We start from the raw sequence: 25,637 nt of genomic DNA, 5'->3' as shown, positions 1-25,637 counted from the left end.
GCCCTGATTGCAAATGGTCTAAGTCAAATAACCTTGAGCCAATTTCTAATTTGTTCTTTTAAATTCAGTTCACAAAGGCAGAAGCAAGGACTTGCAAAAAAAATTTCTGTGTCAGTTCAATCATGTTTGCTTTATCTTTTGAGGACATTGCGACAGTTTTAAGCAGAGTTACTGCTAGTTATGGATTTTTCATTTAATCCTTCTGTCGTTTGTGGATTGATGGTAATGTTAAATTTAATAGTATGTACTCTGTTTTTAATGTGTATGTATCTATCAATGGAATTTATATTGTCCAGTGCTCGGGAGCTCAATTTTAATGAATATTTTATGGTTTTCAGTACTAATTATCTGATAATCAATGTTCATAAAATGTAATTAATTTCCTGGAATGTGAATAGGGCCAATATTCCCATCTCAAGAAAAAGGAGCTTGGCCAAATTCAATCTGACATTCTTTACTCAGTCTGTGATCCTGCCACAGGCAACTTGCCTTTCTAATTCTGAAGTGCCAAATGAATAAAGTTTTGATTTCGCAGCAGTTGTGGTGAGTCCTGGATGCTATAGATGGCTCTCTTGAACAGCATCCAGCAATTGTCGGAAAACACTTAGAAGGTCATGCATTTTAATAGTCTTTACTATATTAATGCACTAAAAGTACTGTAGACAGGTGGATTAGAGAGACCAATGGCCGCCTTCTGTCATAAACCTTGTAAATGCCACCATAGTTTGAATCAGTGGTAAAATGATAATACAGGGTAAACTTATTCCTTGTATGCCATAAACGAGCAAGATGCAAGAAGCAATGGATGTTGAATTCCCAGAATGCCTTTTCTTCCAATGTGATCTCTGCTATTTAAATTCAAATTTCCCAAAATGTAATTGAATCACGTGATTAATGAAAAGTTGAGCTATGAATTTAGCATTACTTCACCTTTCAACTCACTGAAGACAGTGTGTTTTATTAGAATTGTTTTTTAACCCTTGAGTGTTTTAGTGGTCAATAAACAGACAAATGACAAGTTTTCTCATCGTTTTAAAGAAAGATGCTGTTTATTAAACGATACCTGAAAATATTCACAGCTTCACCCACTCACACACACACAAGAAAAGACAGAAATGAAATGTAGGTCTGATGGTTTTAAAAAGGGTTCATTGTGAAACCCTGGTTGTTTCCCTAGGAGGAAAATTTAAAAGCAGTGCAGGCCTGTTTTTCCAGGTCCACCAAAGTCAGACTTTGGAAAGTTTCAGGTGGACGGATACTTTGCTGCAGACTTCTTTGGTTAAATCTCATTCACAATTCAATGGCAAAAAATCCTGTTACAATTTCTCAGATAGGGAGATTCAAGGTCACCTTTCGTCTCTGCCTCTAGGTAGTTTAAAGATGGTATTCTGGCAGGGTCCTTCTTACTGGGATGGGTCTCTCTTCCTTCTGGATTCTGGCTTTCTAATTTCTACAGAAAATGTCTCTTATTTAAAGCTCCTTATCAGAGTCTTGGCTTTTGTCAGGTGACCCAGGTTTCTCTCCCATTGTGTTTTCATAAATGGTGTTTGATGGTGTGGCCATTGCTAGTCGATGGGTTTGGATGTTGCTCATCTCTATGTCATCTTGATAAATTGGTGCTTTTCACACCCTGTATTCTGAGTTTGTGTCTGGAGTGTCTCTGTCTGCAAAGTCATTGTTAGCCCAACTTGTTGAAGCGGGGTGGCCATTAACATTGAATGGGTCATTTACATTTCTAATGCTTTCTTCAACACTTGACCAGACATGATGATTTGTTCAGGGTTCCAGCAGTTACCATGTGTATTTGCAATGCAGGAGAGGTGCCTGACCTCCTACTCCATCTTGTTTTGTAGCAAAAGGTATCTGTTTTGAGTTCAATTCAACAGTTCATTTTATAGTTCATAATTTCTCCTGGCGTGAGCGTGACAGCATGTATTAGGGTTATTAAGATTCTGAAAATTGGTCTTATTGTCTTCAATAACACATTTACATATAATGTTTCTAATTGTAAATAAATTGCATTCTCATGATTTGGGGGAAAGATGTTCATTATTTACAGAAAAATTATAAACACACGCATTGTGTATGTATTTACAATTTGGCTATAAATAGGGAACAACTGAAATATTCCACCATAGTTGAAGAGAATATAGACAATAACTTGAAATTAAAATTATTATTTTTTCTAAACTTCTTCCAGGTTGAAGGAGGCTCAACAATCTGTAAAGAAGATAACTTCAGAAAAGAGAGTTGAAACAAAGAAAACAAACCCTAACAGCCTGGTAAGATTGTTATTACTATTAATCTATTGTCATGGTTCTGTAGTTTTTTTTTCCAGGAATATGCGCTTTGCCTTTAAGGCTTGCAAAGGATCAGTATTGCTTTAAGAACCAGCAAGCCTCAGGAGTTATAGGAAGGTGCATTTTCGTTGTCTTAGAAACAGCCATTTGGAGACTACGATTCAAAGGGTGCATTCTCGTTACCATAAATACAGGCACTGGGAATTAGTATTAAGCGATACATTTGTTACAATTCAATTTTGAACTGGCTTTTTAGTTGAAGACAGTTTGTTCTAACAGAACACAGACACAGAGGACACACAGACAGACAGCTGTGGTGTTTAGCACCTGAAAAAAGAGCTTTCAAACATTTAAAGTGAAGGAATAGGATTTTTGTCTGTTAATTATTATCTCTCAAAATTCTGAAAAGTTCAAGACAAAACAGAGTTCTCTGGTAATTTAAACTGAAGGAAGGGGAGTTAGACTGTGACAATCTTTTATCCCTCAAAAAAACTCAAGTCAGATTGATTCTATTGAAAGTGTTTGCAAGTCGTTAATTGTTGAAATTCGCTGGAGAAGGAAAGCATCACCTACTGCTGAAGTTAGACTATGGACTGTTCTACTGTGGAAGAACCTTTTTTCGCATTGGACGGCTGTGAGGACTTCAAGCAACATTCTGTGAGGACTTCAAGCAACATTGGACTGTAAATTTGCAAGGACTCTAATATTTTTCTATTTTAAATATTGTTTATATCTTCATAGTGTTTAAGAATTTATTTCTTCTAATTAAAGAGTTAATTTATTGATTTAAAGACACCTGGTTTGGTTAGCCTCATTCGAGGTTTAATAGATGGTGCAATTTGGCTGGGTCTTTAATTTGGAAAGTTTTAAATGATATGTTAGGCGATCTGTGGAGTGACGGGATTAAATTAACAGTGCGTTTCTCCCACTACAATCAGAATCATATATTTTGATTGGGGGCTTTGACTGGAGCGTTCAGTCGTAACACTATATATTTGTCCCTGAAGCTTTTTGATGATGATTATAGCATACAAAATAGGGTGCTAAAAATCTAAATTTATAAATATTACGTATTGCGACATTTAAGGCAAAGAAGTGATGTTGAATTTGTATAAAACAATACACAATCTGAGCTCCTCCTATGGAAAAGATTGTAGAGCCATGGAAAGGATCCAGTGAAGGTTCCAGAGAATGAGACCAGGAATGAGAGATTATAGTCTGAAGAAAAATGTTGGGCTTTTTCACTGGCACAGAAAATGTACAGGAAAGCTATAATGGAGATTTTCAGTGTTATGAAAGGTTTTGACAGGGTAAATGATGAAACACTTTTGCTGGTTGACAATTCAGTAAAAAGGAAGCATAAACTCAGGATTATCACCAAAAGAATGAAAGAAGTTGTTGAAAGATATTTTTCACACAGAGGCTAATTAGAAAGTGGCAAAAGCAAAATACTGCGGATGCTGGAAATCTGAAACAATAACAAAAAAGTACTGGAAATACACAGCAGGTCAGGCAGCAGCTGTGGAGAGAGAAACAGAGTTAATGCGCTGGATTTTAAGTGGCTGCCGTCTTATATGCGGCAGCTCATTAACATGGCCAGGACAGCTGCCCTCTCCTGCACCCCCCCCCCCCCCCACCCCCCACTGATGACGTGGAGGGGGCGGGCAGGCTGTCCCCGGCAACAGTGCCATTTTTAAAGGGCTTAGAGCCCTAAATGATAGGTTGAATTTTTAAAGTCACAGTCCATTAAAAAATATTGAAAATAATTTTTAAAATTCGTTCCATCCCCTCTCCTATCCCCCTCGAAGCCTTATATTTAATTCCTTGCCCACTCACCGCCCCCAAAATACTTAAAGTTTATCAACTCTAACCCTCAACGCCTTCCCATTATCCCCCCAACCAATCCAAAGCGTTTGACCCACCGCACTCAAAAAATCACCTCCTTCCCCCTCCCCACAGGTGTCGCACCTGATTTCCCCGAACGGGGATTCGAAGGTGCAGCATTGCCGGCTGCCAGGCTGATGATCTCAACCTGCTGTCTGAATCGCAGCGGCCGACATGTTAATGAAAGGTAACTGCCCATCTGCATATGGTAATGCGAGTTCGATCGCCGAGCGGTGGGGGGGGGCTGCTAAGATCAGGATGGGCCCTGCCAGTGTCGAGGTCGGTGGCGGGCCTCATCTGGAGCACTCTTCATGCTCCCCCCGGCCACCATTCCCGCCGTTGAGGGCTGTATAAAATTCAGCCCAATGTTTCAGATCTGTGTTCTGATGAAAGATCACAGAGACCTGAAACATTAACTCAGTTTTTCTCTCCACATGCGCTGCCTGGCCACTGAGTATTTCCAGCATTTTCTGTAATTAGATTATGGAATGCTTTAGTACAGGTAGGTATTGAGGCAAAGACTATAACATCATTTAAAAGAATTGGTTTAAGTATTTGAAAAAGAAGAATTATAAGAGGATTACAGACATAAAAATTGGTTGGGAATAAGTAGCACCAGTTGAAGAGCTAACACCAGTATAAGCACAATAGGCAGAAAAGCCTCCTCCCATGCTGTGGTGTAAAACAATATAAGGATCAGCAGGGATATTTTTGGTATACCTTAGAATACCTCAGGCCATGCTAATGTACAGGGTATTTTTTAACTGTGCCAGGTAATACAAGCTTTGGTTTCAGTTATTTTATGTTGTATGCTACTAGATAAATTGAGTTACTTTATTAATATGATGTAATGTCACCCCAGTTGAAAACCATGGTCAATCTACAGCTTAATCCACATGCATGCAGTCCACAGACATACATTACAACAGTGACTACAATTCAAAACAAACTTCAACAACTGTAAAGTACTTTAGCACATTCTGAAGTCATGAAAGGCACTATATAAATGCTAGACTTTTTGATCATTTCTTTTTTGAAGTAAACAAATTTCCAGGACTGTCCTGATAGATGCAGTTATTACCTGATGCAAATTTTACTTTTTACATAGTTATGTTGTATGTCTGTCTGGTTACAAGCAGTTATTTTGCTCTATTGACATAACAGGATTATATATTTTTATTCAATATCTTTGAATTATCTACTTTAAATTTCAAATATTGTAATGTATTGTGTACTAGAGAGTGTTGCTTAATACAGTTTAGAGATTATTAGCAACTGTTGTGGCACTGATTTCCTTTGCTTACAGAATGTTCTAGTTAATTATAGCCCCTGTTAGGATAATCTAGGTGAACTGTTAGAACTTTGGAATTTAATTGTTTTGTGTGACTAAATACTGGTAAGTACGTCCTCCAGTGTTTGAACATGTGCCTAATACTGGACAGTCTGTACCACAAATGGTGTGGAGTATAGCATAATCAGTCTAGGGTCGGCATAATAATAGAAAGAGCTAAAATCAACCTGGCAATTATACAATTAAGTCACTTCATTTTGTAAGGAACGCAGTGTAGGGGTCAATTTTAACCCAACTGCCCTGTGAGAATGGGGCAGGAGTTAGGTGGGGATCGTTAAAATTGAGCAATTTTACTTATCACTCAGTTCCTGCTGAAGCTACAATGGCTGCATTTTATGTGCTCGCTATATTGAGTTGCCACTGGAAGCAGGAGGGTGCCTCATGAATGCATGCAAATCAAGGTTCTGTGATGTAATTAAGACTCTGTTGCAATTTTAACTGTGAGTCAGTAGCATACAGCCCAATGCCCAACCCGCTGAGTAACTTACAGAATTGACCTTGGACACTGGGGTATCTTAAAGGGGAATAATACTTAAAGGGGTGTGCTGCTATCGACACTCAGATTGTAGGAATCTGTGTGCTGTGTTTAATGGATATCTGAGGGATTATTGAGCGTGGAGATTGCTTGTTGCAGTTTTTTTTTTGCCTTACTCTGATTAAGCTCTGATCTTACCATGGATACCATTTTTTCTTCATTACTTTGAATGAAGGAAAAATCGGGCAAAGGGAGTAGCAGGATCTGCAACTGCCAATTTGAGCAGCAAGTGGGATTGTTAAAAGACAGCAGGTAAGGGGGTTGCCCTTAGGAAGCCTTATCCAGTCCACAATGTCTCTAGGCCGAAAGTCGCTTTCCTGCATTTGACTGAGGTGGCTGTGTTTCACCAGGCAGACTGTCACTGATCTATGCAACTTCCTGGCCCAGGTAACCATGCTTTGACAGTGACTGTCAAAGTTGTCATCACCCTTAACGTTTTTGCCTAAGATTTCTTACCGACAATTAGAGGGAGATCACCCACATCTCCCAGTCTGTAGTGCATGGCTTCATCAAACAACTCACCAATGCCCTATTTGTCATGGACAACCAAAATATCATCTTTCCCATGGATGCCAACACCCTAAATTAAAGAAGTCCTGGATTCGTAGCAGTGGCTTGCTTCCCTCGTGCTTGGCACATCATAGACTGCACTCAAATACCCATCAAGGTGGTGTTTGTTAAAAAGGGCTATCAGGCAATTAATGTCCGGCTGGTGTGTGATCACCGCAGAAGAATCATGCAAGTCTCTGCAAATTTCGCAGGAAGCTGTTGCAACACCTTCATCCTGTGACATACATCCACTTCCCCTCAATATTCCACCCTTCCAGGAACCTGAGGATGGCTGCTTGGCAGCACAGGTACAGTCGATACCATGGAACCATCAGGAATATCATTGATCATTGAACACAGCACATTGCAACCAGATAGGGTAGGATCAGTTGATAGAGCAGCACGTGTAGAGACCTGCACCTTCTCCTTTCCTGAATAGTGACTCAAGGAACTTTTAAAGCTCCATCAAAGAACATTGAAACAATTCAAACAATATTTATAACAATTACAAAGTGACAGCACTCATAAGCTGCTGCTTACAGATACTGCAGACCAAAGTGCCAAATTTGGTAAAGATGATTTATTTAAACCCAACATAATAATTGCCTTGAACCTATCTCTGACCCAACTATCAATCCATAGTGCTTTTCTTAAAAGATTTACTAAATCTACTAACAGCTATAAGTTGCTCCTCCAGTGGCTTCAGCAAAGCTAGTGGAAAGCAATCGTTGCTCATGTTGGGATCGGTGAGATGTTCATGGACATTGACTTCTAGGTGCTCAAACCTGCAAGGGCTCAACTGCAGATTACTGCTCTTTGGCTGCTGCCAGTGCAGTTTAGTTCAGCTGGCTTTTACTAGCAACAGTGCAGTTATTGATTGAGGGAGTCATGAGGGAACAGACATTTGGATGATCTGAGAGAGGGTGCCATATACTGCTCCCATTGCACCACTGCCAATCTCATGGGACTGAAGCTCATCAGCCAACTGACCAGAGGGAGAGCAGAGCACAGATGGCAACTGTTTGAGCTTCCACCAAAGCTGCAAAGGCTAGCAACATTTTCTTCCATTGTGAGGGCTCAGCTAAAGCATGCAGGAGCTGGCCACAAGATCCAAGATAGGCTGCAGAGTAGCAATGTCATGTGAGATGAAAACAAGTATGTTGGGCACAGACTCCTCCATATTTTCAGCCATGATGCTAAAACTTCTTGCCAGACCTTTAAATATCTTAAAAAGCTGTTTGTAAATGAGGCACACAGTTTTTTTTCATAGCTGGACCCTGAAGTTCACATCTCCATCCACATCAGTAGAGTTAGAAGAGGATCTCATCCTCCTGCGAGCTGCCTCATGGAACGTCCCTGTCACTGCTGCCTGCTCCTGTTCACTTGTGCTGGGTGTGCAACCACATGCAGACCCCTGTAACTCACTAATCTCTGTGCTGGTGTTTCTATTTTATTATTATTTATTCACAGGATTGTTGGCAAGCCCAGTAGAGATACAGCACTGAAACAGGCCCTTCGGCCCACCAAGTCTGTGCCGACCAACAACCACCCATTTATACTAACCCTACAGTAATCCCATATTCCCTATCTACACTAGGGGCAATTTACAATGGCCAATTTACCTATCACCTGCAAGTCTTTGGCTGTGGGAGGAAACCGGAGCACCCGGCGAAAACCCATGCGATCACAGGGAGAACTTGCAAACTCTGCACAGGTAGTACCCAGAATCGAACCCGGGTCCCTGGATCTGTGAGGCTGCGGTGCTAACCACTGCGCCGCCCTTTGATGATATACTTCCAAGTCAGAATGATATGTGACGAAGGTAGTTGGGTTCCCAGGCACCTGCTGCTCTTATTCTTCAAGGTAGTAAAGGTCATGAGTTTAGCAGCCTTAGTGAGTTATTACAGAGTATTTGGTAAATGATGCACACTGCAGCCACAGTGTACCAGTGGTGGAGGGAATCGATGTTTAAGGTGGCAGATGGGATGCCAATTAAGTGGGCTGCTTTGTCCTGGATGGTAATGAGCTAATTGAGTGTTGTTGGAGCTGCACTCATCCAGGCATCACACTTCTGACTTGTCCCACCACCCCTCCCCAATCTAATCCTATCAGTATATCCTTCTATTTCTTTCTCTCTTATGTGCTTATTCTAGTTTCTATGCTAGTTCCTCAGCCATTCTTTATGGTGGTGAGTTCCATCTTCTCTCTGGGTAAAGAAGTTTCTTCTGAATTTCCTATTGGATTCATTGGTGACTATCTCGCATTCATCGTCTCCTGCACAAGTGGAAACATCTGCTCTACATCTACCTTATCAAACCCTTTCATAGTTCGGAAGTTCTCTATTAGATCATCCTTCAGCCTTGTCTTTTCTAGATAAAAAGGCTTTTTCAGCCTTTTCTGATAAGTATATGTCTCAGTTGTGGTTTCATCCTGTGAGTCTTTTTTGTGTCTTCTCCAGTGCTTCTATATCCTTTTTGTACTATGCAGACCAAAACAATGCACTGTACTTTAAGTGTGGTCTAACCAATGAGCTATGTAAGTTTAACATATTTCTCTGCTTTTCAATTCTATCCCTCTAGAAATGATCCATAGTGCTTTGGCTTGCTTTTTTATGGCTTTGTTAATCAGCATTGTTACTTTTAATAAAAGCAAAATACTGCGGATGCTGGAAATCTGAAACAAAAACAAGAAATGCTGGAATCACTCAGCAGGTCTGGCAGCATCTGTGGAAAGAGAAGCAGAGTTAACGTTTCGGGTCAGTGACCCTTCTTCGGAACTGAAGAGTTCCGAAGAAGGGTCACTGACCCGAAACGTTAACTCTGCTTCTCTTTCCACAGGTGCTGCCAGACCTGCTGAGTGATTCCAGCATTTCTTGTTTTTGTTACTTTTAATGATTTGTGTAACTGTACCCGAAGATTCCTTTGTTCCTCCACCCTGTTTAGATTGTTATTATCCAAGTAGTATGTGGCCTCCTTAGTATTCCGACCAACATGTAACACCTCACACTTAATCTATATTGAACTTCATTTGCCAGTGTAAAGGGACAATTGCTAGCCAGGTAGCAACAGGCTGCACACTAGCAGATGAGAGGTTTCACAATGCAGCTAGATGTCAAATTGGTTGAATGTTTGTTTTTCTGAGGTACATGAAGGCACTCAAGAATTAGTCAAAGACCCTGTTCAGATAAGCCCCTACCCCAACTTCTAAATCTCCAATGTGTGCAGTCTCAAGGGGCCTCTGATGTTGAGAGCTTGTTGCTCCAGTTTGGAGAGGATCATGATGGTGGGTGTTCCTTCCCCGGTCTTAATATAAGAACAGAATGTAAAAAGCAAATAACAGAATGAGTCATACAAAAATGCAAAATAATTCTTCTTAGACAGAAGTCTAGTTTGAAGTTCAAAAGCAATTTTATAATCTTGGATTTTAAAATGTAACCTTTTACAAAACCTACTGAATAACCTTGTTAATTAAGCTCATGTGGATTTTGGAATTCACAGGCAGTTGAAGAACGAGAGCTATAAATGACAATAAGTTTATTTTGTCTTACTAAACAGAAAGAAAGACTACGCCAGAGGGAGGCAAGTGTGACCACCAACTGAAGAAAACCTAGAAGAAAAAGAATCCTGGGACTTGATTCTTTCATGCAGTCAAAACTTGAGGAATTCTTCTTGAAAGACTTACATATCTTCACATTGCTTATCTCCCTATGGCAACCCACCAAGGAGGTTTTTAATTCCATGATGATGGCAAAAGAGCCTTCATTCATTCCAAAAGGCAGTAGTATGTTCTTGGTTATAGTTGACACAAAATGTATGTGTTCTGCCGACACACAAGTAAGATTTAGATGCTTAGTTAACGTTGTGTCTAATTACTGTATATCCCATGGAATTCCAGCAAAGGAGATCCCGGAACCTAAAGTTCATTATGCTGTTTCTTCAGGAAGATGTTCTCTCTTGGAACCTAGGCCTATTATAATATACTGCATTACAGGACAACTATTAGGATTAGACACAAAGTTCTTAAAAATTTAATCAAATGTTGAAATATATATTACAGCTGTAGCTGCTACAAAATGCAATAATAATGTAAACTCTTTTTCTTCATTTGTATATTCTGGTCAATAGTTTCTGCGCCTCATTATAACATGCCACAAAAGCTGTTAAACCACATTAATAAACCAAATCTATAATATACCCGTCAGTACAATACACATTGGCTCCCAAAAATAGTGTCTACTGTACATATAGCAACCGACTCGAAAAACAAGCAAAGACAAACTTAGAAGATTCAGGAAAAAATTGTTATTTGGAACTGAAACAGCAATACCCAGTGGGTGTTCTTCCCTCTTTCATCTCTGCCAAGAGATCATTCAACTTCAAAAGCCACATCAGAATTGATTTTCCTTTGTTAATATCCAGGATAGATGCTATTGCCAACAGTTACATGATATTTAACAGACTTGAACACTCACTCACATTTTGAGCAAGTTCTGAGGTCTGGCTGGTTGCCAGAGTTAATACTACTGCCCCACTACCCAATTTCCCATTGTTTCTCAACCTGATGGAAACTGGGCTTTTGTCTGCCACTCCCATAAAAGTTTCCTCCGTGACCATTAGTCTGGTTAGTGCCCTACCCTCAGCAGGATAGGACTCCAGCTTGTCTCCTGGCAACAGTGAAAGATAATGACGACTGTAGGATCTAAAGTCTGGCCAGTGTAAATTAGGATGTTTTCAACTTGTTCTAGCACTGATGAGGAGAAAGCTAGGAATTTTGTAGAGACTAAATTTACTGCTGGCAAACATTTTTGTTGAATCCACAACCACCACTCAAAGATACTGCTTTTGTGCAACAGTTCATTCACACTCTCCCTGTCATCCTTTCTCTCTTAAAAGGAATTCAACCCTGTTAAATTTACTTGGGATCTTTATCATCTGCAAACATGACAAGCTATAATTGACATCACTGCCTATTCAGCATCTAACAACCTGATGTCAGCATTATTCCATACGTCCAATAACCTGTTACATTTTTCATCTAAAACTTCTTCCTGAGCATCAACAATTTTCAAAACTGCATCACAGACTTCTGCTGGAGGTACAATGTGGATGGGATTTTGATTCAAAAGCAAGGGAGTCAACAGAGGTGGGCTGTTGCTTAAACCCGCTCCTCGGGTCAGTGTTCTGGTTTCCCAATGTGAAACTGGCACGCTCAAAGTCTAAACGGTTCCAAAGACAGCGGGAAGCAGCAACCCCCCCCCCCCCCCAAATTGGATAAATGGCCAGTTAAGGCTCTCAACGAGTTACTTGTCAGCTCGTTGGGGCCAGTTTTGAATTTTCTTGGAGGCACAGGATTCACACACGGTTTAAACCAAGAGACGGAGGAGGAGGTGCTGACACGGCAGGGAAGAAGTCAGAACAGCAAGACTGTAGCAAGAAGCACCATTAAAGAGGGAAGTCTCAGAGAAGGCCCTCATTCACAGGCAACCAGTAGTACAGCGTCAGGAGAATTATATTCTCTATAATATCCTTTCACTCTTGACAAGGGCATTTTGGGGTGGTGGCTTTGGGAGCGCTGGATGTATCCCTCTGCTTACAGGCCTCACAGGTTCGTAAGCGGGAAGTTCCGGAAGACTGAAAATTTCAATAGAAGAAAAGTAAGAATGTAACAGTAAATGGGATTAAGCCACTCCGAGATAGGATTGACTAGCAATGAGAAGAAGCATCTGCAGGAACAGTGGAAGACCTGTGGGCAACAGGGGTCAGGAATGAGGGACAGTAAGGCACTGAAACACTCAGTAGAGGGTCTACGGCATGTAGGAGCATCAGTGCTGCAGAAGGCTGTACCTGTGCTGGCAGATGGTTGCTGACTTGTGTGCCCTCGTTGAGGGCCATCCGATGGTTTGCAGGAACTGTCACCCTGGGCATCCCTTGCCTGTAAAAGTCACAGTGGCCTTGCACTTTTTTGCAACTGGTAGCTTCCAAGAAGGAGCAGCAGACATTGGTGGCATCTCACTGGCAGCAGCACATCATTGCATCACAGAGTTGATAGATTCTCTGTTCAAGAGGACAGGGGATTACACTGAATCCCAGGTGGATAGCCACACTCAAGTTTAAAGGGCAGTGGGATTTGTCTCTGTCACTGGATTCCCTCAGGTGCAGGGGATCATCGATTGTACCCATGTGGCCATCAAGGCACTGACTGATCAGCCAGAGAGATTCCTCAACAAGAAGGGATTCCAGTCCCTGAATGTTCAGCTGGTATGTGACCACAGCCAACACTTTATGTAGGTGTGTGCACACTATCCTGGAAGCTGCCATGACACCTTCATCCTTCAGCAATTGCAGGTGCTGCAGCTCTTCAAGGAGCAGTCGGAAATCTGTGGATGACTGTTGGCAGATAAGGCTAATCCCAAGAGAAGATGACTCTGGTGCGTAACCCTGCCACAGAGGCTGAGAGACACCACAACCGATTGCACCTGAGCACAAAGATCATCACTGAGCAGGCCATCAGCCTCCTGAAGATGAGGTTCAGTGCCTTGACTGATCGGGTAGCGCCCTCCACTATACTCCCTCAAGGGTCTCGCATATTGTGGTGGCCTGCTGCACTCTCAATAACATGACCTTCCAGAGAGGTGTTGATCTTGAAGAGGGAGAAGTGCTGAAACAGCACAGCTCCTTGGGGGAAGAAGACGAGTACAAGGAGGAGGCTGAAGGAGAACTGGAGATTGGTCTGCATGCTTTGCAGGGATGTCGCCATGGTAGGCTCAGGAGGTGGAGCACTTAACAGGATGGCAGGGACACTAGGGCCACTCTGACCCAGACACGTTTCACCTGAGCTATACTCAGTCTGCAGGACATTTAGAGAGGAGATTCTCCTTCATCTGAGAGAGAACAAGCATCCATTAAGAACAAAAGTCAGCAACCATCCAAAAGCACAAACACTGCAAAGGCTCCAGAGCCTCCACCTGACACACTCTTTCCCAACACATCCATCCTTATTTTCCATTTTCCTACCTTTTATTATGATGAATTGAAAACGCACAAGTCTGCCTTGGTGCAAGATGCCCAGTGCTTTATTGCATAACAGTTTGATGTAATTTACAACAGAAACACCCAAGTGACCCACAAAGCGACATTACCAATGCGGTGGCCTGCACTCATGCCACTCCTATGAGTGGCTCCCGCTGTGGCTTAGGATGAGGTGGACGCAGACTGCTCACTAATGCCTATCTGGAACTGAGATGCCCGTGGCGGACAGCGTTGTTGTGGAGGTGCAAGGCCTATGCTTGTAAAACTCAACACACAGTGTCCAACATTAGATGCGATTCCGCAATTGGACAACATTTGCTAAATAATCCTCAATGTGCTAAGAATTACACTGACATCAATTTAAGATCATCAGTCGGGCTCGCGGTGTTGCACATTTGCGTGTACTGGAAGCTACATATATTAATACATAGGGCCCTGTTCTTTGCAGACAGAAAGAACATGTACACACATTACGCCTGTTTCAGCTGAACAAAATAAGTGACAGCCATTCACTGGTTCATTCCTCAGGGCACTGCCATGACCAATCAGAGTCAAGCTGCCTGGTTTAAATTTCGAACAAAGCTTGGCAGTTAACTCTCATTCACCATAAACTGGTGCATCCTCCATAGCAATGCCTCGACCAATCAGAGTCCACTTGCCTTACATTGGTATTCTTGCGAGTAGTCCTGATGAGTGCAAGACAAAAAGCTTTGACAAAATGTCTCTATTTTCAGCAATACTCAAGTTCTGTACTACAAAGAGAAGTATGTTACAGATCATAAAATCCATAAAAGTTCATAATATCCACAATATTTTTGAAATAGCCCTTATAATTCACTGTTCATATTCTGGAATTTGAATATGTGAGAGCCTTAAAGCGCCATCACCCATAGGTTTTGCTGTAATTTTATTGAATATTAAGAAGGTTATCATTTGAATTGTTCAAATATTCCAAATATTTTAAAATATTTTTAAAATTGCTTTCAGTCATACTTTATTTTCTGTACAGCTGTAGATCTGACATAATCAATAAGTTCTGGCCAAAATTAACTAACACAAAATGTTTGACTTAGTTCTTAGAAAGATGGATGCTATTTCTGATCCTCTGAAGTGCAGGGAAATTATGACAGTGCAAAGTGAAGTATGAATATAGAGATTCAATTCAGCATACTTTGTATTTTACAATCCCAAAATCCAAAATGGATTTATGTGCAATTTTTTAAAATTTATTTTGGTAAACACTTGATCTTATCAAAATCCTTGAGAGGAAATGCAGCTTTAATCTTTGAGAGGAATTACACATATATTTTCTATCTTTAGCACATTAATGTAATATCCAGTTAAATTCAAAATCAGTAGTTGTATTAATAACTACAGTAGTTTTACTCCACCTGCATAAAAATAATTACCATAGAGCTTAATATATGTTGCATGACAAATTAACATATGCAAATAGACATATGAAGGGAGAAGTATTCAGCTTTCTTTAATTGGATTAAAAATATGCAGCAACATCTACATAGCAAGTAGATTGCATTTTGCTGAGCATAAACTACTTCTGAGCATTTTACTTCTGACGTATTTTTGTATTGAATGTCTGTCATGTGGATGACATTATAACTTTATTCATTTAACAGAAATAAAGTAAGTTGATACATAATATTTACTATACCTTTAGAGTTATGAATGTTCTTTTCAGATGTCAATTTGGACACTTGAATATCTCCAAGTATTTTTAATCTTAGTTAATCAAAATAGAATTATTTTATCAAAACAACATAATATATGTAGGATTATAGTTGTGAAGGTTGTTTACTATATTGCCTTTACAGATCAAGCCAAATTCTCTGAACTCTCTTCATGATTTGCTGTGGTAATAACCATGATAGCCCCAGATTCAATCCTTGGTCTGTATTAAATTCGCTGATCTCAGACAGGGTAACAGAATGGGTACTGCAATTGTCTTCGGTGTTCTTGAGCTGGTGAGGGGGAAAATTAGCCTGAGCTGCCACTTATGATTGCTAAATGGTGACCCTTTCTGGAACCTGTGGGTGCTGGGTGAAAGCAGGATCAAACTCAACTACGATGTCTCTCATTGTCAAATAATCTTCCACCCTTAATGGCTGGGCTTGCACTTAAAAAATGACCAATTGAACAACATACTGGATGACTGGCAGTGCCCAAGGAACTCTGCACCCAGCATGAAATAAGAAATTTTGACTGAAGATGTGGTATAGAAATCTCACCAAAATGTCTTTGTGATTTTATTGGCAGATTTAAGTCTGACTAAACAGTAATGAAAGCCATTTCATAAATTAAGTAAAGAGACATGAACATATTCCTTTAATCATGTAATTGCTTCTTTCCTTTTCAGCTGTTATAACAGCTATTTATTGATTTCCTAAGTGAAACATATGGTTTGTTCATGAAAAGATTTTATTATTAATTTGTAAAACTAAAATTCTAACCATGACATATAATTAACTGTGCGGTAAAGAATGTTTCTTTAAACGTCACTAAAACTGTATTCAGTTGCAAAATGCTTGCAGTCTTTAATTAGAGATTGAGAATTTAGTTCAAATATCCCAGTTCCTGAAAATATTATCAACTGCAAGAGATAATAAAGCATCTACTTCATTACCAAAGAAAGTGGGACAAAATTCTGGATCTTTGCAAATGCAATCTCTTACTACATTGTTTAAAGGATTCTTGACGTTGAAGTACAGAACACAAATAATCCAAATGCATAATTACTATAATCTGTGTGACATTACTTTGCAACATTGGACAAATATTTCCTCTATGTGCCAGGTATGGAAAAATCTTAAACCTGTTCTTTACAAATAATTTTATGATTTTAATCCATGGGGCAGACCGAGAAAATAACTCCCTATTGTTAGCTGATTATACAAATATCTGCTCTGTTCAAGAATTCTTTCTTTTCTTTTGGGCCTCCTTATCTCGAGAGACAATGGATACGCGCCTGGAGGTGGTCAGTGGTCACTGTTCAAGAATCTCTTTTGGGCCTCCTTATCTCGAGAGACAATGGATACGCGCCTGGAGGTGGTCAGTGGTTTGTGAAGCAGCGCCTGGAGTGGCTATAAAGGCCAATTCTGGAGTAACAGGCTCTTCCACAGGTGCTGCAGAGAAATTTGTTTGTTGGGGCTGTTGCACAGTTGGCTCTCCCCTTGCGCCTCTGTCTTTTTTCCTGCCAACTACTAAGTCTCTTCGACTCGCCACAATTTAGCCCTGTCTTTATGGCTGCCCGCCAGCTCTGGCGAATGCTGGCAACTGACTCCCACGACTTGTGATCAATGTCACACGATTTCATGTCGCGTTTGCAGACGTCTTTATAACGGAGACATGGACGGCCGGTGGGTCTGATACCAGTGGCGAGCTCGCTGTACAATGTGTCTTTGGGGATCCTGCCATCTTCCATGCGGCTCACATGGCCAAGCCATCTCAAGCGCCGCTGACTCAGTAGTGTGTATAAGCTGGGGATGTTGGCCGCTTCAAGGACTTCTGTGTTGGAGATATAGTCCTGCCACCTGATGCCAAGTATTCTCCGAAGGCAGCGAAGATGGAATGAATTGAGACGTCGCTCTTGGCTGGCATACGTTGTCCAGGCCTCGCTGCCGTAGAGCAAGGTACTGAGGACACAGGCCTGATACACTCGGACTTTTGTGTTCCGTGTCAGTGCGCCATTTTCCCACACTCTCTTGGCCAGTCTGAACATAGCAGTGGAAGCCTTACCCATGCGCTTGTTGATTTCTGCATCTAGAGACAGGTTACTGGTGATAGTTGAGCCTAGGTAGGTGAACTCTTGAACCACTTCCAGAGGTGGTCAGTGGTCACTGTTCAAGAATACTGCTATTGTATTGCTGCTATTACTTTTCATTTGTGTTTTTTTTAATGCAACCTAGTAGAATGTTTATGAAATTGCTGTGCCATGTTTCAGCTGAAAAATACTTCTGAAATTAACAGAATCGAGATCTCATGCCCACACCTTCCTTTGTATTTTATAAAAGAAATGTACTGGTATCCGTAAACAATGTAGCAAGCTGTATTTCATTTTACAAGAAATAATCTTGGATTTATGACTGTTGTGAAATTTTCCTACCAGACTTTATTCCTTTCCATCAAAAGTATTGTCTGTAGATGTTTCTTGTTGCACTTTAAAATAAAATGACCAATTTTTGTTATTAAGCTATGTTTATGAATTTATTCTTCTGTTATAGTTGATATTGGAATATGGATTGGAAGTCCAAGTAAAGAATAACAAGCCTTAAGAGTGATTATTGTGTGTCCTTATTATAATGTATATAAAGGTTAGACTTTAAAGTGTCTCATCAAAGTACTAATTTTGACAGCTTGATGTATACAATCAAATGCCTCAAGCATTATCTGATCAGATTTAGACAGTGCTGTTTATAGAATGTTAAAAATATGAAAATGCTTTAGTAATAATCCCTAATCCTAAACAATTTTCTCTTTCTTTCGTGCCTTTTTCTCTGTTTTGTAAAGATTAATTGGAATTCATATAATTGAAATGAATGGGATTGGTAGTAAAACCATGGCAAATTGAATGTGCTATGACTGAACATATTCTAAACACAGCCGAAGAACATTTTAGTGAAAACTATCATTTTTTTCTGGCATGTTGGGCATTGTGAATATAATTTTTTACACAATTTTTTCCATATAACTGGTTCTGGATGATGTTGCATATTACTTTGTTCAGCTTGATCTGCTCTGAAGTCCTAATGTGAGTAAGTTCAACATTTCAGGAATATGATGAAATGTGACTACTTTCTTTGCAAAACCAGAACAAAATCAATGTGGTAAATTATTTTGCAATACACACAGGTAGGATTGAAAAGCACATAGTAAAAGTTTGATGTATGATTCTGAAATGGAAACTAGACTTGAGTAAAGCTTTTTGTCGTCATTTTGGTTGGTCCCAGTAAGTAATTGAAAAATGGCTAAAATTGTTGCTAGGTTCCTGTATCATTAGATCATCTGGTACACAAGTATCTTAAATGACTTCAGAAAGACATGTCATTAATAGCAATGCAAATTGGAGGCCCACAATGGGCCACTGAATTTGTAAGTGACCTGGGAGTTTATAGGCTTTGTCAAGAGTTTAAGCTTTCAGCTTGGAGAAATTCTAATATTTGGAACCTAATGATAAACAAAATAGGAGCCTAAAGTAAAATCAGGTCAGCACACAGACTTGGCCAAACTTCAACATTCTGTCAACTAGACTTTACATTTATTTTGTACAAAATTCTAACATAAATGCTCCGGTTGGGACAATCTGATAGAAGGGCCGGAATTTTACCAGCCCGTTGGAGACGGGTTTTGCGACAGAAGGGGGCGGTAAAATAGAAGCGGAAGGTGTCTGGAAGGAAACCCAGCAGCTTTCTGCCACCACGGGATATTCCCGGATGCAGGAACAGCAGCAGCTCGACCACCCGCTGACTGGAGGCAGGCGGCTAATTAATCCCAATAACAGACATTTTACGCACCGCCAGCATTTTACTGGCATCGGAATGGCCCTTGCCACTTGAGGAGTCCACCAGTTTCATTGAGGCAGCCTCTCAGCAGCTTTCTGCTGGGGGCGTTCCTTTCTGGATGCTTGAAGGGCCATGGACTGCCCCCCCCCCCCACCCACCGGGGGCCACTGTTGGAGGGTTCAACCCTCTGATCACCGAGACCTGCCTGCCCCAACACATTTTTAAAAATTATTTCCAGCCCTTCAAGGGCACCTCATATAGAGGTGCCCGCTCCTTCCCTTTGCAGCCTCAGCAGTGGCCACCTCTAATGGTGGTGCTGCCGAGGTGCCGGTCCTCCCTAATGGAACGGCAGTCCCGGTAGCAGCCTCTTAATTTGTTGCCACCAGTAAAATCCCCGCCACAGTTCTGCCCTTTGCCCGTGCAGGCTTGGACCCCCATTGGGACCCAGCGGCAGCACCTGCATCATGCCAGCAAAATTCTGGCCATGATCATTGAGTTCAAAATATTCAAAATTAATGTCAGCCATTTTTGTCTTATGTGATGACAATGAGGGCAATTTATTAAATCATAAGCTCAGATCTGCAATTCATACTTTTATCAAAACTGTTTTCCTGTGTTCTGTTAATTGCGTTTCAACTAAGTCAAATAAGAGAGTTAAATGGGTGATATTACACTTTCTAGAGAATGTGTTTCAGTAGCAGTGATGACTTTATTGGAATCTAATAAAATCTGCGAACTACTTTGTAAGTACTGTTATGTGATGAATGTGTGTGTAATCATTCAAGATATCTTTCATAAAGGAAAATCCTTTAAGTATATTGAATTGTTCTAAGATGGTTCCATTCATTTAACCTTTTTAATGTCTTTACATTTTTCAGTTAGACTGCATATTTGTTGAAATCATCTTATTTGAGTTGTATTGAGAGTGCAAAGATTAACAGTTGATAATGTTGAACACTATTTTGTGATGCTGACTGCAGGAACTGCTCTTAATTTTCTTGAAGGCTGTTGGACATGTAGAAATCTTTGATTTAATTACCAAAAAGTACATGTACTAGCCGTACTAGATTCAAACACAGTTATACAATGTGTTTTGAAGTAACTTCAGTGAATGATGGGTTTGAGCTCCTTAGTCGTAAATTAAGTACATTTTATGATGGAAAGAAACCGCAGGAGTGAACAATGTATTAAAATCACAGCACGGAGCAAATTCCTAGTAAGAATAAAATGGAGCACAGTACTTAGGAAGGTAGTTTTTATTTGTGTACTAAGAGTTAACATGGCATATAAAACGCTTGGAATGAAATCTGATTCTGTTCAATTACAAAATCTTTATGACTTCTTGGTTTTGCTTACCATAACTGGATGAGGCTGTGAAGATAAGCCAGTTCAACAAAATCCTGCAGTACATGCAGTAAAATGAGTACAGCAATTACAATGCACAAGTAAGCATAATACATACAGTGCTCATTGTTTAATATTATTGACTCAAACTAATTAATTGCTACTAATGATGCCTGGCTATACCAAGCAGATGGTCGTACTTGTACTATATAGGAGAGCACTATGATCAATTGGCTGTTGCATTCTTATTCAGTGCATGACTCCACTATTGTGTAAGCTTTGCAGAATCAAGCAATGAAATAAGGATGCAATGGTTCTTCCCACCTCCTTCATAATCCCCAAGAGAGCTGGGAAGAAATTAGTTGGCTCACAATTTTTTTTTAGCATTTTAGCAAAACTTACTGCTCAAAGTTAGAAATGTTTCTGATGACATCAAACCCACTTATTTCATTAAATCTCAATTTAATGAGTATTATTTTGAATCTACAGTGCTCAACATTCTATCGTGTAATGCAGAGATCATAGATTTGAGAGAATTCTTCCAATGTAAACAACCATTAACTTAAAGACCATTGTTCTATTATGAATAGCTTTTATTTTGCAATGAAGTATGGATAACTTTTATTCTAAAATGAAGACCATTCTACCATTATCAGAACAAACATCCCAGTTGTTCATCACCAGCTCTTATTTTTGGTTTGTTTTTGTCATTAACCAAGTTATGTTACCTTTCTCAGTTCTTTCCCTAGACTCTCCAGGTGTTGTGCCAAGTACAGCTGAGAGAACAAGTGGACTGCTCAGGGATGTGCTGTTTTCGGCCTGAAAAAGTCCTAAGGATGACTGTCATTCCCACTGTGGGGAAACCCCTGGCTTGTATTTCCCACCTCCTCGTAATAACTTAGTTGAGATGAGGATTTCAGTAATGTGAAGCTTTGCAGACAGCAACCCACATCCCACAAATGTTGTGTCACTGTGCATTGGTGCACCAGTGCATTGTGCAAGCCACTGTGCTGCCTGTTCATTCCAGAATTTTAATATTTAACAGGAGTAACTGAAAAAAACGTGCAATGAAAAGCAAGTATAATATATACTTCGACGGACATTAAATTAAAAGCCAAAATACTGTTGCTTTTTTGTAATTGTTGTAGTTACTACTTATTGTTGTTTAGTTGTTCTGTATAGGGCCACATTTCAAGCATCTCAAAGAAATCAAGATTGAAACACATCCAAAGGGAGAATAGCGACATTTAATATTGATAATACTGATATTGAATTAGACATAGAGGCAGATTTCTGTCCTCTTTTTTCTTTTTCTTTCTTTCTTTTTTTCTTTTGGGCCTCCTTATCTCGAGAGACAATGGATACGCGCCTGGAGGTGGTCAGTGGTTTGTGAAGCAGCGCCTGGAGTGGCTATAAAGGCCAATTCTGGAGTAACAGGCTCTTCCACAGGTGCTGCAGAGAAATTTGTTTGTTGGGGCTGTTGCACAGTTGGCTCTCCCCTTGCGCCTCTGTCTTTTTTCCTGCCAACTACTAAGTCTCTTCGACTCGCCACAATTTAGCCCTGTCTTTATGGCTGCCCGCCAGCTCTGGCGAATGCTGGCAACTGACTCCCACGACTTGTGATCAATGTCACACGATTTCATGTCGCGTTTGCAGACGTCTTTATAACGGAGACATGGACGGCCGGTGGGTCTGATACCAGTGGCGAGCTCGCTGTACAATGTGCCTTTGGGGATCCTGCCATCTTCCATGCGGCTCACATGGCCAAGCCATCTCAAGCGCCGCTGACTCAGTAGTGTGTATAAGCTGGGGATGTTGGCCGCTTCAAGGACTTCTGTGTTGGAGATATAGTCCTGCCACCTGATGCCAAGTATTCTCCGAAGGCAGCGAAGATGGAATGAATTGAGACGTCGCTCTTGGCTGGCATACGTTGTCCAGGCCTCGCTGCCGTAGAGCAAGGTACTGAGGACACAGGCCTGATACACTCGGACTTTTGTGTTCCGTGTCAGTGCGCCATTTTCCCACACTCTCTTGGCCAGTCTGAACATAGCAGTGGAAGCCTTACCCATGCGCTTGTTGATTTCTGCATCTAGAGACAGGTTACTGGTGATAGTTGAGCCTAGGTAGGTGAACTCTTGAACCACTTCCAGAGCGTGGTCGCCAATATTGATGGATGGAGCATTTCTGACATCCTGCCCCATGATGTTCGTTTTCTTGAGGCTGATGGTTAGGCCAAATTCATTGCAGGCAGACGCAAACCTGTCGATGAGACTCTGCAGGCATTCTTCAGTGTGAGATGTTAAAGCAGCATCGTCAGCAAAGAGGAGTTCTCTGATGAGGACTTTCCGTACTTTGGACTTCGCTCTTAGACGGGCAAGGTTGAACAACCTGCCCCCTGATCTTGTGTGGAGGAAAATTCCTTCTTCAGAGGATTTGAACGCATGTGAAAGCAGCAGGGAGAAGAAAATCCCAAAAAGTGTGGGTGCGAGAACACCACCTATATAATAATATATGGCAAGAGTGGATCACACACTATTTTGGAACCTGCCTGATATTCATTTCATTTATTTGAACAGAATGAAAATCAGACAGATTTCATAAAGGATGTATGATCAGCCCCACCATGAATTACCACCCAGGCCATGAAGATGAAACTCTATCCCATAGTTCTGCTGTTCAGAGTGCATTATAGGCACAAGACCTTTTGCAATCTGCAGATTAAAGCTGCCTGTTGATTAGTAATATTTTATAACAGATCGCTTTGAATATTTAGTGCTAAGTGGTTTGCCAATTTTGCTATTTTGTTTCATTTTTGAGTCTGAAGCTTTTGTACACATTCAGTGGTCCGTTACAGAGGCAACTTATTCTGCAACTATCTCCTGCCAGTCACAACAGGGGGGAGCACAAGTGTATTTGAGAATGTGATCCTTGCCTGAGCTGGTTGGTTTTCCTGCCCCTTCACACTCCTAATGCACATCAATGAAAGCACATGTAAGTCTGTGCTGCAAATTCCAAAACAACCTATTGGATTTTTTCATCAGTTCATATACCTTTTAACTTCAGGCTGCTAGAGATAGGTAGTGTGGGTTGATTTTAATCAATCTTCAATAAACTTTATCAATGCCAGAATTACCTCCCTTTTGGTCAACCTTGTAACATTATGGGCAGAATTATGCTGAATACAATCTCAATGAAACAGAAATTAATTATTAAATACCCATAACATTCTGAATAAAAGTTTTGAAATAATTATTTAAATATTCATATCCTTCTCTCTGACTATTCACATTCCACACAGTGGAAATTATCTACTTGGGGTTTGGATTTCAATCCAAGTCCCTGAACAAATAAAGGTAATAGAGGATACAAATATGTGTAACTGTGCATGTCCCAGTATTTTTGCCTATGGTATATTACATGTTCAGTTGCTGAGTTATGTTAGTAGTAGTTTTGTTGTTTTAGTTGAGGTCTATAGAAATGCAGCGACACTGTTTAACTCTCTGGATTCTTTTCTTCTTAATTGATGGCTGCAGGTCAGGACAGTTGAGGGTGACTGTCATGGTGGTGAACCTTTTAGGCTTGCAGAAAGAGCAGGACTGGAAGGAGCCCTCCTCCTTGCGGACATGCCTTGGTATGTAAAAAGAATTGCACTGGCCGTAGCAGAACCTATTGATGATGGTGCGGCTGTTGCAGCCTTCCTCATGGATTGTTTGCTTGAGGGGCTGTGTTTTGCACCAGTCCCGTTTCAGATACTTCCTTTCAGTGACATGCAGCGCCTCATGACTTGACTCCAAGACCTCATCCACATTACTCCGGTTCCCAGCTTGCTCTGAGTTGTTTGGCTGCCCTTTGTCTGGGGAGGGGATTGCCCCTTGCGAGCTACGATTCCTCTTCTTCCCAGCTCCCTCAGTGGTACCCAGCAGAAAGCCCCATAGGAACAGAAATATACACAGTGCGCACAAAGTTCGGGTCATCCTGGGGAAAGAGCACAGAATGTATTTAATGACATGTCCATTGTAACTATTAATGAATATTGTTATCCTGCATATATTTATGTCATTGTTGATTGCACATTGTTGTTGAGGGAAAGACATAATTCCTGGATCTGTCCCATTCTCCAAAAGACAATTAAAACATTCATGATTATATACAATAGTGACCTACCTCTACTCAATTTGCTGGTCAGATGATGTTGAAACACACCACAAATAGAGAACAAGGTAATTTGCCATTGAGATCGCTGCCAATAAAAGCTCAGTCTATTATTACAATACTCTCTCACAGTTTTGCTTGGCTGCCACTTTTGAAGTATTACTGTCTTTAGATGCACTCAAATACATATTGGCCATTTACCTAAACAAAATATCTCAAATAATGCATGAGTACGTTTGAAACAAAAATAATAGGATTTAACCCTATGTCAAATTAAAATATATATGGGTAATAACTATTCTCATAAAACATGCTGTTTTATTTTGTAATAAAACTGTCTCTTCCTGTAATATGAAAAGATCCTATGCTATAGGGTGGCAATTTTTTGAGCCTGCAATGGGTACCACTCACAGAATGACCACCCCAACCAGGAGTCCCTAGACTGGCCTGAAGTTGGTCCCGAAGCCTTATTAATATTGCTTGGGCATGCTACCAGTGCTTATTACACCTGTGCAGAGAGCTCACCCATTTAAAAAATTTGGCAATGGCCTGAAGGTAAGCCCCAAGATGGTAAAGGCCTGCTACCCAACCCGAACCCAACAGGACCCGACGACAAGAGTCGGGTTTGGGTCAGGTCGGGTCGGACTTTCGGGTCCGGCATTCAGGCTCGGGTCGGGTTGGGCTGGATCAGACACGCTCTATCACCACTTCAAGTAAGTGAGTCTAATGTTAATTTACTTTTTGGACTTTAAAAGTGGATTTGTTACAGTTATTTTATGCTTGTGCCGGTAAGGAACAAAGTGAAAAACGGAAGGTAAGTTAACTGATGGTCGGATCGGGTCGGGTCGGGTCAGGCGCGGGAAAAATGGAAGGATTCGGACCGGCTCGGGCTTGGATGGGGTTCTGTCTTGCTCAGGTCGGGTCTCATTTGCAGACCCGAGCAGGCCTTTACAAGATGGGAGGAGCGGCACTGGGAAG

At 40.8% G+C, this 25,637-nt stretch overlaps 2 protein-coding genes across 3 annotated transcripts in view; one reads left to right on the top strand and one right to left on the bottom strand.

Annotated features, from left to right (window-relative positions):
- The window catches only part of fmn1 (formin 1), a 578,693-nt gene extending 561,862 nt beyond the window's left edge, over positions 1–16,831 (top strand). The window contains exons 17-18 of one of the 2 annotated variants that reach the window (XM_068039414.1): positions 2,201–2,282; positions 10,174–16,831. In XM_068039414.1, the coding sequence (XP_067895515.1) occupies positions 2,201–2,282; positions 10,174–10,218 (127 nt within the window). In that variant the 3' untranslated portion in view covers positions 10,219–16,831. The remainder of the gene's footprint in view (positions 1–2,200; positions 2,283–10,173) is intronic. The other variant, XM_068039415.1, reaches the window with a different exon arrangement.
- A 7,091-nt stretch (positions 16,832–23,922) lies between these two features.
- grem1a (gremlin 1a, DAN family BMP antagonist) lies at positions 23,923–24,481 on the bottom strand. The gene has a single exon (XM_068038363.1). It carries the CDS (start codon positions 24,479–24,481, stop codon positions 23,966–23,968), a length of 516 nt encoding a protein of 171 aa, XP_067894464.1. The 3' UTR covers positions 23,923–23,965.
- Between the last annotated feature and the right edge of the window lie 1,156 nt (positions 24,482–25,637).

Source organism: Heterodontus francisci, chromosome 9 (genome assembly GCF_036365525.1).
Source record: "Heterodontus francisci isolate sHetFra1 chromosome 9, sHetFra1.hap1, whole genome shotgun sequence".
Classification (NCBI taxonomy): Eukaryota; Metazoa; Chordata; class Chondrichthyes; order Heterodontiformes; family Heterodontidae; genus Heterodontus; species Heterodontus francisci.
The sequence above is the reverse complement of the archived record's forward strand: the minus strand, read 5'-3'. Positions and strand labels throughout refer to the sequence as shown.